General features: G+C 38.2%; 1 protein-coding gene across 1 annotated transcript in view; it reads right to left on the reverse strand.

Moving 5' to 3' along the window:
* Window positions 1-13,124, reverse strand: part of unc13a (unc-13 homolog A (C. elegans)) — a gene marked incomplete at both ends in the record, with an annotated part of 50,900 nt that overhangs the window by 8,878 nt on the left and 28,898 nt on the right. Inside the window, 12 exons of the mRNA XM_079245369.1 lie at window positions 741-770; window positions 3,880-4,003; window positions 4,276-4,422; window positions 4,526-4,614; window positions 6,970-7,047; window positions 7,190-7,267; window positions 7,351-7,494; window positions 8,201-8,297; window positions 8,429-8,555; window positions 9,484-9,569; window positions 9,877-10,010; window positions 12,782-12,916. Coding sequence (XP_079101495.1) covers window positions 741-770; window positions 3,880-4,003; window positions 4,276-4,422; window positions 4,526-4,614; window positions 6,970-7,047; window positions 7,190-7,267; window positions 7,351-7,494; window positions 8,201-8,297; window positions 8,429-8,555; window positions 9,484-9,569; window positions 9,877-10,010; window positions 12,782-12,916 — 1,269 coding nt within the window. The remainder of the gene's footprint in view (window positions 1-740; window positions 771-3,879; window positions 4,004-4,275; window positions 4,423-4,525; window positions 4,615-6,969; window positions 7,048-7,189; window positions 7,268-7,350; window positions 7,495-8,200; window positions 8,298-8,428; window positions 8,556-9,483; window positions 9,570-9,876; window positions 10,011-12,781; window positions 12,917-13,124) is intronic.

Raw genomic sequence — 13,124 nt, forward strand, 5'->3', positions numbered from 1 at the left:
AAACGGAGGAGGAGGTAGGTGAGAGGCAGATGAGCAGAGGGAGAGGAGTATTATTATCATGACAAAACAGGCCACCGCGATACGGCTTAGTCTCACACAGAGGACAGCGACGTTTCTGACAAACACACACTCAAACAGTCATTCTAAGCCGCTTCACAGATGCCACGATACTTTTTCCTTCAAGTGCCGCTATCACACTTATCTGTGTTTTATCCATTCCATAACATCACACTCTGCTGCACAAATACACACACTCACAGTACGAAGAGACGGGAAAGTGGCTCAGCTCGGAGTGGTAAGGTAAGATGCTTTTGTGTACGGAAGAACAAACACATACAGTCACACTCGGCAGCTAGACAGTAACCCTGTGAGGTGTGCAGGTATTTACTAGAAGTTCAGCTCAGTGCAAGATACTTGTACCTTTACATTATGTTCTGCATCGTGCCAACAGATTAGTTTTGATTGTTCTTCAAAAAAAAAACTGTTCAGCTCATGTGGTTTCAGATGCATATAGGTCATACATGTCTGCATGCATGTTCGTGTATGACCTGTGGTTAAATGTGAGTGCAGTCTGACAGAGGATTTTTATACCATGTAAACTGTATTTAATGCTGTTTAAATGTGGAGAAAAGGGTAAATATTTCCATTGTTTTGTCTGATTGGGAGGTTGAAAGACAAAGACACAGAAGACATTGAGGAAAAAGACAAGACACATTGATCTAAAGGTGTTTAGTCCTTACATCACTGTGAGAAGCACTCTTCAGCCTCCCCTGGAAAGAGAGCATGTGGTTAATACTTGAAGTAGTGGCCAGTCCCTGCTGTCTGAATGCACTCTCACTGGATGGGTGACAGTGTGCCAAAAGTACATGTGCTGCTTTGTAAAATGTTAATAAAACATTAAATCCTGCAGTTGAGTCTGTTAATTATTATCCTCTATGAAGCAATAGTATATTTTATGTCTTAGAGCCATGATGAGAACAACTTGATGCCAATGCAGGAGATGTATGAGGTTTGTCTGTGTTCACCTTTACTTTCATGATGTTGAAATACTTCAACAATAGTGTAGAACTATGTAGTCTGACTGGTTGCTCAGAGTTGGCTTAACAAACTATTCAAAGCAAAAAGAGCAGCAGGGATCCAAATGTAACTCAAGTAAATTAAACATTTAACATTTAAGACATTAAATAATGAAATGAAATAAAATTAATGACTTTAAGTTGAACAATAAATGTTCCATTTTTAGAAGTACTAGAGCTACATGTTACACATGCTTTTTGTCTATCCATTAAAAATGGGACTCACCATTAGCACACCTTAGCATAGAGGCTAAGCTAGCTTTATTGCTACATTCAAGAATTTCCCAGTGTAAACACACAAAAAGTGCATATTTATTTGAACTCTGAAGATGACAAAAATACCCCAAAACAAACAAACAAAAAAACTTGCAAGTTCTTGAGGTACAAGACAGCAAATGTATTGACAACTCTCCAATAAGCCAAGCTAGCTGCTTTTCCTCATTTAGTGTGCTTTTAAGTTGTTTCTTTCAACAACTTTTTGGTAAAGCCATAACTATTGCACATTTTTTGTTTGCCTAAACAAACAAACAAAAAAACAACCAAACAAATGGCAAACAAAAAAGCTAGTTCAGTTATTAAAACCTAAGGTTATTAGAGGGAGAAATTCAAAATCCTAATTGGCACAATATTTTTTGCCATCTTTGACATGTTAATTACAAAATGGGTCAGAATATAATACGCTCAGAGCTGATAGCGAAAGTGATTGTGTGGTTATATCTTGAAATTATAAAAGAAAATTATCAATCAAACTAAAAAGTAAAGCTTCAAATAAAAAAACCCACATATTGCTACATTTGAAAGAACTTTCAGACTTTATGGATATTTTTTATACAAAAAACTGGGTGCACCAACAGCAATCCTAACCATTAGCTTCTTAAAAGAGTAATATTATATGCATCAGGACTGATGAGACAATCATGATAGTCATTGTTACAACAGAACATGAAACTAAACCAGGACCGACCAACAGAACAGGCCTGCAGAGACACACAGTGCAGTACAGTGTTGTACAGTATATTGAGAGAAAACTGCAGTGTTGAAATAGATCAGATGCAAGCAAACAAACCCACAGTAACAGGTAGGAGGGCAGGACACAGTTCAAACAGGTAGAAGAAGTGGGAACAGTGTGGGGAAAAGGGGCAAAAGAGAGGGACTGGAGGTGGGTCAGGACACCGGATACCAAGCCACTGAGAGATCAGAGTCACCCCACCAGAGTCCCAATAACAGGACAAAATGCATGAGAAGAAACAAGGCAACACTGGACGCAAAAGAGGAGAACCACTTCCTGTTTGAGGAGAGTGTTAAGGAAGAGGAGACAGCAGAAAAGGGGCACTGATTGGTGAAGATTGTTGAAGAAGGGGGTGGAACCTATTGAAACGAGTTAGGAATGCACCATGCTTCTGTCCCCTGAAACGAGGGACAGAGTTGGAGGAGAGATAAGAGGTGGGACAGATCAGAAAAGTGAGGAAGAAGAAGTGGCGGTGCGATTTGGATTACAAAACAGGGGAAGAACAGGGGCAGCCACATATAGCAGAGAACTGACCACTGTGGACAGACAGACAGACACGCAGGAGCGCTGTACTTACAATCATCTGTGGAGGGAGAGCGGTGGGAGCAGGTTGTAATAATAATCACAACAACAACCAGAGAGAAGGGTCAGTCAAGCTGCAAAGAGCCCCACATCAATCAAAAACAAACAAAGTTTTGGCCCCAGGGCTGGAGTCATGTGGCCCAATTGACATCTGTCTGAAAGTTTGACTAAATGCATGAATGCAGGTAGAGAGCTGAGCTGGCAGCCACAACCTGGCTACTTTACTACAGTAAAATCTGTCTTTTATAGCAAATAAGTGTTTTAGATTTTCAATTCATCATCAAATGAAGAAATTATCAGAGGCAAATGTGTAATTACATTGATCTTTTTCAAGTCTTTTCCCCTTTTCAATAAAGTCAAATGCAAAGGCTACCTTTCTGAGTAGCTATAATATTGGATTGTACTGTCCTTAATAAGGAATTATACTTAATTATCAGTGATATGAGGCTCTTTAGATAATCAAACAAAAATAACATGTATATCAAAAGAAAAAGAAAGGGAAAAAAAAGAGGCTGCTTTCCATAATGTATAAGACTTTTTGAAAGTGGGCCAGATCCTTTGGGCAATAAATCTTTGCCACTCTGTTATAAGAAACAGGAATCTCTGAAAATAATAGTTGGCTGACATATTGGAGAGCAGCCATGAGCTGATGCGAGAATGATATGGTGCAATCCCTTTTCAAAGGGTTTGATCCTGATTGTTTGAATGAATGGAGGCAATGTAGAACAACGCTGAATATATGGTGCTCAGGGGTTGAGAGGAGAATTGAATGGCATGTAGACACAAAGTTAAAGCAGATTGAACTATTACATAAGGGCCAACAAGGAAAATGTCTTCCTTTAATTCTTGCTTCTCATTTTCCACCTCCTGCTCCTTTTTCATTCGATGCTGCTTTAGCAATTAGAGGTGTGTAAGCATGTCTGTTTATGTGTGGGTTTACATGTGCTACACGGTCTGTAAATCATTTTTCTGCTGTCTGCTCGATACTGTGGTTACAATCCAAACAAAAAGAATTTCCACCTATGAAGCATTTACACTAATTTTATAATAAATAAAAAGCTTGCCGGAAGACATTGTATTATTATGTGTGTGTACATCTATCTATATCATTAGTTATCAGTCTTTGCACAGTCTATAATAATTTATAGACTGATGTTTGTATTGTTATCCATCTGCATGACTTTGTGCGCGGATACTTGTGCATGTTCTCACCGTTTGGTCTGTTAGAGGTGGCAGGACGATGGTCTTCTCCATGGTGTTCATCACCAGCTTCCACAGCTCCTTTAACACACGTTTCAGCACAGTCTTCTCACAGATCTTAGCAAACAGAGTTAGGCTAATAGAAGAAAGGGGACACAAGAAAGAAGAGAGATATGACCAAAAAGAAATCAGTCATGAGAAAAGCACAATGACTCAGATTTGTACTTTATTCATTTATGAGCGATTCATATTTTTTTCCAAGCAGCTTGAATTCTGTATAATGACTGTGGCGTGACACAATCCAGATGTAAAATCAAGTTAATGTTTGTCTCAGAATGTCAAAGTTACTGCGTGTGGATTGCTGGCTCTGACTCTTCTGCTTTAAATTAAAATGCCGTATTGCCTTACTTGCTGTCCAGGAACTCCATGATTGGCTGCAGAACATTGTCAGCATCTTGGGCCACACTGCTGGCATTTCCTACATTAGATGTTCCCTTCACTTGAGCCAAGATGTCTCCCATCTGCTTCACATTCTCCTCAATATGAGGCTGGAAACTACAGGAGAAAATGAAGCTTTTCATCATTTCTGCACTGCACAGATGCAGTTTGCAGTATTGTATCTATGAACGAATACCGGTATATGTGAGTAAGTCTCTACCTGACAGCAAACACTCTGCTCAGATCATCCATGACATTGTTGAGCTTAACCTGGAGATCTTTTAGGATATCACTGGCCTCCACACACAGCTATACGGCAAACATTCACACACACAGATTTATATTAAAAACACTGTCCCAGAAATCTGTGGTCAAATAGAAAAATATCATACTGTAAAATAGTTTGGAGTAGACAGCTGAAGAGGAATTGCAGTTCAGAAGTTTGGGAAAAGCCACAAAACAATTAATTGATAAAGGCAAGCTTAATAAATGAATAAATATAATAAAAACACATTAAAAGTTAAATAAAGTGCACTCTTTGCACCTGAAGGACATCCTATTAATCAAATGTCATATTCATTACCTCCCTTCCTGCTGAGTGACACCATTGTTGATTTTAATATGGTGTGACTGAAAGAAAAGCTCTTTACATCCCAGTGAAGACTCTTTTCAGGCTTTGTCTTAAAATCATGCTACAACTTTCTCAGTGACTTTGGTACATTTCTCGCAACAGACTTAACATTTGCACAACAGGTGGTGTATTTCTCCAAACAAATAGTACAAACTGCAGAGGCTATTGGACGGAAAGTGAGCTACTTGCTGAAACTGGATAGTTCATTCCACAAAAGAAAGTAAATATGTCAATGAAACTGTCAAAGCATTTAAATGAAAAGACCTTTACCACTGAGTACTATCAAGGTACTAAAACGGCTTAGTCATGTTTTCAAACAGGCAGATCTTGGAGACATGACCTAAATACCAATGATGTAAAAACCAAACAAACAAAAAAGACACCACTTTGGTTACTTCTATAGAATAAACTTGAAGTGTCAGTGTTTGGGTGGAGTTGTGCACAACTTCACACAATATATTACTGTAAAAGTACATAATCATCTCTTGTAATGCAGAAAGGAATGTATGTCATTGATGGCGGATCCACCCTCTGTGGGACATTTTAGTAACTTTTGTGCTTCAAGTAATAAAATGACTGATATGTTATACCATGGTCTGGGTGAATCCTCAATTCTGATTGGTTGCAGGGTGTCCGTTAAAAAATGATATAGGACACCAGTTAAAAAAAACGTTCTGTCAAATAGCCCAATAATACTAAATCATGATGTTGGCTCGAACGCCAGTTGGTAACCGTGGCAACAGAAATGTTGGCGACAAATGGGCAAAACAGAAAGCTGAAAGAATATCGAGGACTATGTCAAAAAGCTGCCCATGGTTACTAATGAATGTATCTTATCTGCCAGCTTTTAAGTTATTCTATTTTTTCAGGTTAAATTAGACCATTGGTTGAACAATAACCAGGGTAGAAAAGGGAGAAAAGAAAAAGTCTCCCGATCCCTCCCCATCTCAGTACTGCATTATGTTTATGTTCTACCGAGATTGTTAGTTGAAATCAATCACTGCAGATAAAATATCTATCATAATGTTTCAACCATATTAAAAAAATATTTAAATAGTTAGTTTGTGATGAAGCTCCAGATCTCTCAAAGAGGGACAGAGCAACTCTGACGTCACCCTGCAGCGGTGCAGCAGACCGTGCGTGTTTCTCTGCATTAATGCTCCAGCGGTTACGCCAATTTCACAGCGATCTTCAAGAATTAAAAATGTCTGTGCTGTTCGCATTTAGATTTTTCCACGGCCGAATTTTTCATATGCTGTTATAGAAACCAACCATTGCACGTCCTCCCCAATTTCCTTCATATTGTGGAGACAGATGCATTTTCAGAAAATCACCCTATTTTCATTGGAATCCGTTAAAAGGAGGGGGCAGCACTTACGTTCAACACTCTTATCTTTCAGGCTCGACCACCTGACAGCGCGCCATGCGCACACACTCACTCACGTTCATACACACTGAGCTCTCCGGACCACACAGTCACACACATCCTGCAACACTATCATATTTCACCATCATCAGGGATTTGTTGCAATAGTATCTGCTGCCGAAGGAGCTGCAGGTGCTGCCAATGGCGGTTATCTTGGCAACGCCACAACAAGAGACATTAAATAGTCCGCTCAGCCGCTTCTTGTTAAAAACATTATTCTAACAGTAAAAACAACATTAGTAATTGATCTTATATCATCTCCTTTATGAGTGACCATGGTATAAGCGGGATAATACCCTCTGAGGTGTCCATAATCGCGTCAGACGGTTTATGCCTCTGCGCTGTCCATTAATTCATGATAATGGACACCTTGGAGGGCATTATCCCTTACATAATTCTGACTGGTACGACCAAAGCGAATAAAATAAAATTCAAATCTCAGGTAATTGTATGAAGCAAATGCTACATGTCCACAAGCATTGGCAATTTGATCAATGCAATGAAAAATACTACTCTTGTGAGTAGAAATGTACCAAAGTGACTGAGCCCACCTAGGTCAGTGAAAAATACTGACTTAATCAGGATAATCAGGAGCGGAATAACTCACATCTTTCCCACCCATGGCTTCAAACATCTTCTCCAACTGAACCCTCAGCTGTTGGATGTTGTTAATGAGGATGCAGGGCTGAGAATAAGAAAACACATTCACATCAGAAGTACTCATTTCTTTCATGCCAGACAGATCTATTTATGTACATAAAGACTGTTTAACTCAGATGCAGCTAACTAGTAAATCAGCACATACAACTGTTCACCACCCCACTTACCACTTTGTCCATGGTGACATAGTTGGCAAACAACCTGGATATGATATCAGCATAGGACAGAAGTACATTGCTGATAGTCTGGGGAGGAGAACACATGAAGATCTCTTAGTTGTGCCTGGATTTTATGAGTGATCTAATTACTAGTACTTCATTAAACCTACCTTGGCAAATCGCTTCATGTAGTGTCCTACAATCTGTGGATCTGGACACTCTAACTTCCTGATGATCTCAAAGCTCTGGTTGAGCTGGGAAAACACATCCACCACTGAACAGGAGAAGAGCGCATGTTCAGATGTGACCTGGAACTGCAGAGCAGAAAACATGTGGAAGGATATTAAAATCTTGCAAAAAATAAAGAGATAAACTGTGAGAAAGGTTTAAAACAGAGACAGATGAGATCTGGTAGCAGGTGAGAGGCTGAGATTCAATAGAGGTGAGCAACATATGGCCTTATCCTAACTAAGACCACGCAGACAGACCATTAAGCGCTATATTAAACTGGACCTTTGATGTCTGTCACTGCATGTCCAGAGTGGGAGATCTCAGTATTAGATGGGGGGGCCTCTGTCTGTCTCCCAGTAATTGGCTGCTGGTTAGCACCTGATCCCTAATTGGGAAGAGGTGGGTCTGTTGGTGCAACTCAAGGGATTGTGAGTAATAAGGCAAGGACAACTTTCCTGAATAAAAACTCTCTAATAAGACCATTAAATCCCAGTATCCTGCTGTAACACGTTTAACTTCTTCTGTAAGCTCAGGTGTGTCTGTTTTAAGCAAAACACACGTGTTCTGCTGCAGTGTGTCCAATGCTTTTGCATTAGAAGCAGACAGGAGAAGTAGTGTGAGTGTGGGAGATGATCAGGGGGAGAACATGAAACTTTGGATGATAACTGTGAGCGTGACAGAGGGGGTACAAAGGATGGATTACAGTAATCCTGCCTGAATGACAACAGCGACTCAGCATTTCCAGAGGACTGAGGGTGAGATAAGGAAAAAAAAGCTGGAAATTTTTACCCCATCCTTTTTGTCTCTTTCCAAAGCACCATGCAGGAAGTCACGAGAGACTTCTTCGTTTTCGTCCAGCCACTGGATGACAAATGGCTCAAACCACCTGTTGAGAGTAACAAAATCTATATTCATGAACTACAATTCCAAACTATTTTAGATATTTTTATTAAATTTTTAATTTTTTGTGTTATCCAGATGTACATTTGCAACTTTATAAAACAAGAAAGTACTCACGCAGGATATTCAGGCACTCTGCTCTTAAAGAAGGGCAGGTCTTTGCAGTACTCATTGTACAGCCACTTCACCTTGAAGTGCAGGTTCATATAATCTGCGCTCTTGCACAAGCGGTTTTTTTCATGTTCTGACAAACATGAAGAAAGAGCATTAAATTCATGAAGAATTTTTAGGTTTCCATTTTCTGCATGTAATTATCATAGATGTCAGGTGTCTGGACTATAATGGTGATTTTAAGCATGAAGTTGCTTTTTGTATTTCATTTTTATTCAGAATTCAGAATGTTTTTTTCATGCTTTCAAAAGGAATGGGTAATGCTTGGCACATGTTCTTTAGTGAAAACTTATATTGGCATTTAAAAATACATTCCTCACTTAAAGGAGATTTTTAAAAAAATATTGGAGTGCGTGAATTAAGATTGTGTGTTTTACAACTTCATTGGGCATTTTTCCCTGAAATATTTTTATCTAAGAACTTAAGAATTAAACAGGAATAATTAAATTAGGAGAAATCTCCATAAAGCCAGTATAAAATAACCATACTGTCTTTTGCTATTTCACATGGCTATTAGTGAAAAAATGCCTGAGTAGCTGGAAGGTTTTTAAAAACGGTGCTAATTTTAATTAATTGTATCTACGATGCATTGCAGTGCAGACAAGGATGATTTTGCCTCGATGAAGCAACAAAAAATTACAATTAATAGTAATGATGTTTCTTGATTTTCCACCGGTAAAATAATAAAGTCTTCAAGTTGAAAACAACATAAATGTTTACATGTTCACATATTCAAGACATTCAAACTGATTTCTGAAATAAGTACAATTAAAAAAGGTAGAGATTAGTTATCCTACTCCTTGTTTTCACTGATGAAAAAATTAACAATGTGCAGTAATAAATAAAATTGAAATTGCAAAAAACAAAGTGATCCATCATTGAACAAATTTGTCAGCAAATTGTTATAAAGATGACCGTAATCAAATCATTAGACCAGTGAGGATGCACACTTCAAGTTGTTAACATGAACAGCTTGTCAGTTATGACACAAAATGACTCACCTTCCATTGCATACTTCATATCCTGAGCAAACAGGTTCCACATCACTTCAGCACTGATTTTACCCACATTAAGCTCCTGGGGAAATCTTGATGGAGAAGGATATTGTATATAAATCTCAGCAATTAAATTATCTTAAATGACTTTTGTAAGTATAAATGAATTGTTTAACCTATGCTTGTTTCCAATGTGGCATCTGTTTATTTTTAGTCTAACTGTGGTCCTGTGGTGTAATTTTGTAAGTGTGAAATTTTCCTCACTTTACTTTGACTTTTTGTTCAGAAGACAGTAATTATGCTGTATTAATCTACGGTTAACAAAAAGGAATTCTGTTTGGTTAGAAAGGTTTGAGGAAAACTAAACATGAAAGACTTGATGGAAGTAGGGATACATACTGATTTAGGCAAGGAGTGTAAGAGTTCTTGTCCTCCTCGATGATGGAGACAATAAGTGTGATTAGTTTGGACCAAAAGTCCAGATTCTTAATGCTGGGTCCTTGTTCCTCTGGAGGCACAGCACCCTGTTTGGCCTGGAAAGACAAACCTACAGTCACAAGGAAACTCAACACATTTTTAATGTTACCACTGTGTTACATCATCTTTTCTTTTAACACTTAAAAAGCATTTAGGAACTGAGCACATTAACTGTTGAAACTACCTTTCCAGTTCTTGCTTCAATTGCTCAACTCTCTGGGGTCTCCATTGTTGTGTTTTTCACTTTATAATATGGTACACATTTTCAATGGGAGACAGGATTGGACTGCAGGCAAGCCAGTCTGGTACCAGTACTCTTTTACTACAAAGCCACGTTGTTGTAACACGTGCAAAATGTGGCTTGGCACTGTTTTTCAGACACAGATGTTGCTTGGATGCAACATCATAGGCACTAACACACCCCCATCACAGATCCTGGCTTTTCACCTTTGTGCTGATAACAATCTGAATAGTCCTTTTTCTCTTTGACTTTCAGTAATCAATGTCCATGACATCCAAAAACATTCTGAAATGTTGCGTCAGTCCGTCTGAAATGAGCTTGGACCCAGAGAAGCCGGTGCAATTTCTAGGTGTTGTTGATCTGATGACTGTTCTCACTTTTTCTTTTTAATGCCGCCATGTTGTGTGCATGGCTAAAGCTAGCTGCCATTATTTAGTGACTATCAATTTACTATTAATTATTTTTCAACATGGGTGACATAAGCAAATTTCACACCATCAGAGCCAGTTCAGCACTTATGCAGTCATGCCAGATATTGATAGTTAAAAAAAGAATAAATGTGCTTGTTGGAGCACAAACCTGCATGATTTTTCAAAAACCCCGGTTTCACAAAGCTCCAAAACGGCGAAGTGAAGGAGATTTTGCTCCCAGAATTAGTTGACCACAATATTTACAATAGCCTAGTCAGTTTCAGAGGGGTGGAATTAAAAGCTTGCAAGTCATCAAGGTTTATTTATTTTTTGTGGCAAGTTGGGTATTACACCTCATGCTGTGAGAAGTGCCCCAAATAAAGTATTCCCTCATCATGTCAAAGGAAGGTTAAAAACAAAATGAACAAACAAACAAAAAAAAAAACCCAGAAGACACTGATAACGCAAACGTAGTGTAAAAATAAAAATTAGGGATGTATGTGTTATATTTAGGAGTTAAAGTCACAATGACTGTTAGAAAACACTGCTATTTTATGACTGTTTATTGACATATTGAAGAGAAAAAAAGTAAGTTTCCTTTAACACTGAAACATTTTGTCCCCATGTCTTACATTTACAATGCGGTGAAGGCTGAAATCGTCAAATATCCAACCAACTTCATTTCAGTCGCATTTACACTGACAGAAACTTAACTTTTTATTGGTTAGTTTGCTGCTTAACACTGACAAAGTGCTTGCTAACACAGCTGAGAGCATTCCAGTTGTCTCTTGATAGCAGGAACCAATTTAGTCAATGGTTCAAGGTCAGCAGGCAGCCTGGAAAATGAAATCCCATCATTGGGAAACTGACTGGAATCTATTATTTATTGTAGATAACAAAATCCCTACATTATTTGCAGATGCACGTTGAGAAATGTTGCTTTTGAACTGTTAAGACTATTTGCTTACGTAATAGTTAAAGCGGTGAACCTCGCCCCATCCTAGCCTGTGAACGACTCAGCCTTTAGGGGACGCTCCTATTATACCCAATTCATGACACTCACTTACTTGCAATAAACATGGTCATATGTGGAATGTTCCAAACAGGTGTTTTTCGGAGCATTCCCAATCTTTCCCAGTATTTAGTTGCACCTTTCCCAGCTTTTTTGGAAGGTGTTACAGGCACCAAATTCAAAATAAGTAAGTATTTATATTTATTTATTTGTAGTGTTTTAAATTAAATATAGATTCAAATGATTTGCAAATCACTTTAGTTTTGTTTTTTTTTACGTTTTACACAATGTCCCAATATGCAATATCAACATAAGTTTTACTAACAGACGGGTGTTTTGGAGAGAAATGATGCTAATTCAAAACTCATACATATTCAGCATTTACAGCTCACACAGTTTAAAGACGCAGAAAGTCAACAGTCTAGTCAACTTCTTTGAAATAGTTGGAGATGTGCTGTAAGAAAGAAAAAATGCCGCAGGGGTTGCAGAGTGAAGAATAATCTTGCAGAGATTTCTACAAAATTTTACTGCGTCCCTCAGGATGAAATGTTTTATTCAAAGGGAAAAATGCTTATTTGGGATTCACAGGGGGGTCTGAAGGGGTTGGTGCATTAATGAAGGCTCCAAGCAAGTTTTAGAAATCCTTGTTAAAATCTGCTGCGGGAGTGATGGATGAAGGAGCCTGACCTGCCCATACTGGGAAGATAATGGGAACTCATCACAAATACACACACAGAGAACAGTCCCTGTGTGTTTAACACATCAAATACAAAGCTACACTTTACACAAACAGGAGCCAATATTCCGCTCTGTGGGGTGAAGGAAACACCCCTGGTGAACTTTTAAATGATTTTGAATAATCACATAAATCTCCCTTCAAGTTCTAAATTTTACTTTTAAAATACTTTGCTATATTTCAGTGTATATTATGGTCTGTAAAAACCTCATTCATTATTTATGTGCTTCATCCTAACAATACATAATACTGTGTTAGCTTTTGTCTATTTTAATGCAATAACAATTATGCATACTTTGTTTTACAGGGCTCATTTCTAGTTTGTCCATCCTTATAATAATGCTGAATAAACACATTAAAACGTCTATATTACATGAAAAAAATAGACATACGTGTGTCCACTTGTGCTCTGTGCTGTCATTTCTTACCGGGTCTGTCTGATACTCGCGACTGTAGAGCTCGTGGCAGTTATTAAAGATGTACTCGTAAGTGGAGTTGAGGCAGGCTTTGACACAGTCTTTCACTACCTGACTGGCTCTGGGTGGAGACTGAAGCTCTTGGACCTGAGCACGCAAACAGACAGAGAAACACAGACGGCATGTCGGAACTGTCCACACCATCGTCATGACAACACAGATAATTTATCATAAATTTTAGTGCTAATTTAAGTATAAAAATTTTTTTTTCTTCTTTGTTTTTCTTTGAGAAAATAATTAAGATTGATGCGTTATCTGTATGAAGCACTGAGCTAAATGTCAGTCTCATTTTTAA

The sequence above is a fragment of the Telmatherina bonti genome, assembly GCF_933228915.1.
Source record: "Telmatherina bonti genome assembly, chromosome: 8".
NCBI lineage: Eukaryota > Metazoa > Chordata > Actinopteri > Atheriniformes > Telmatherinidae > Telmatherina > Telmatherina bonti.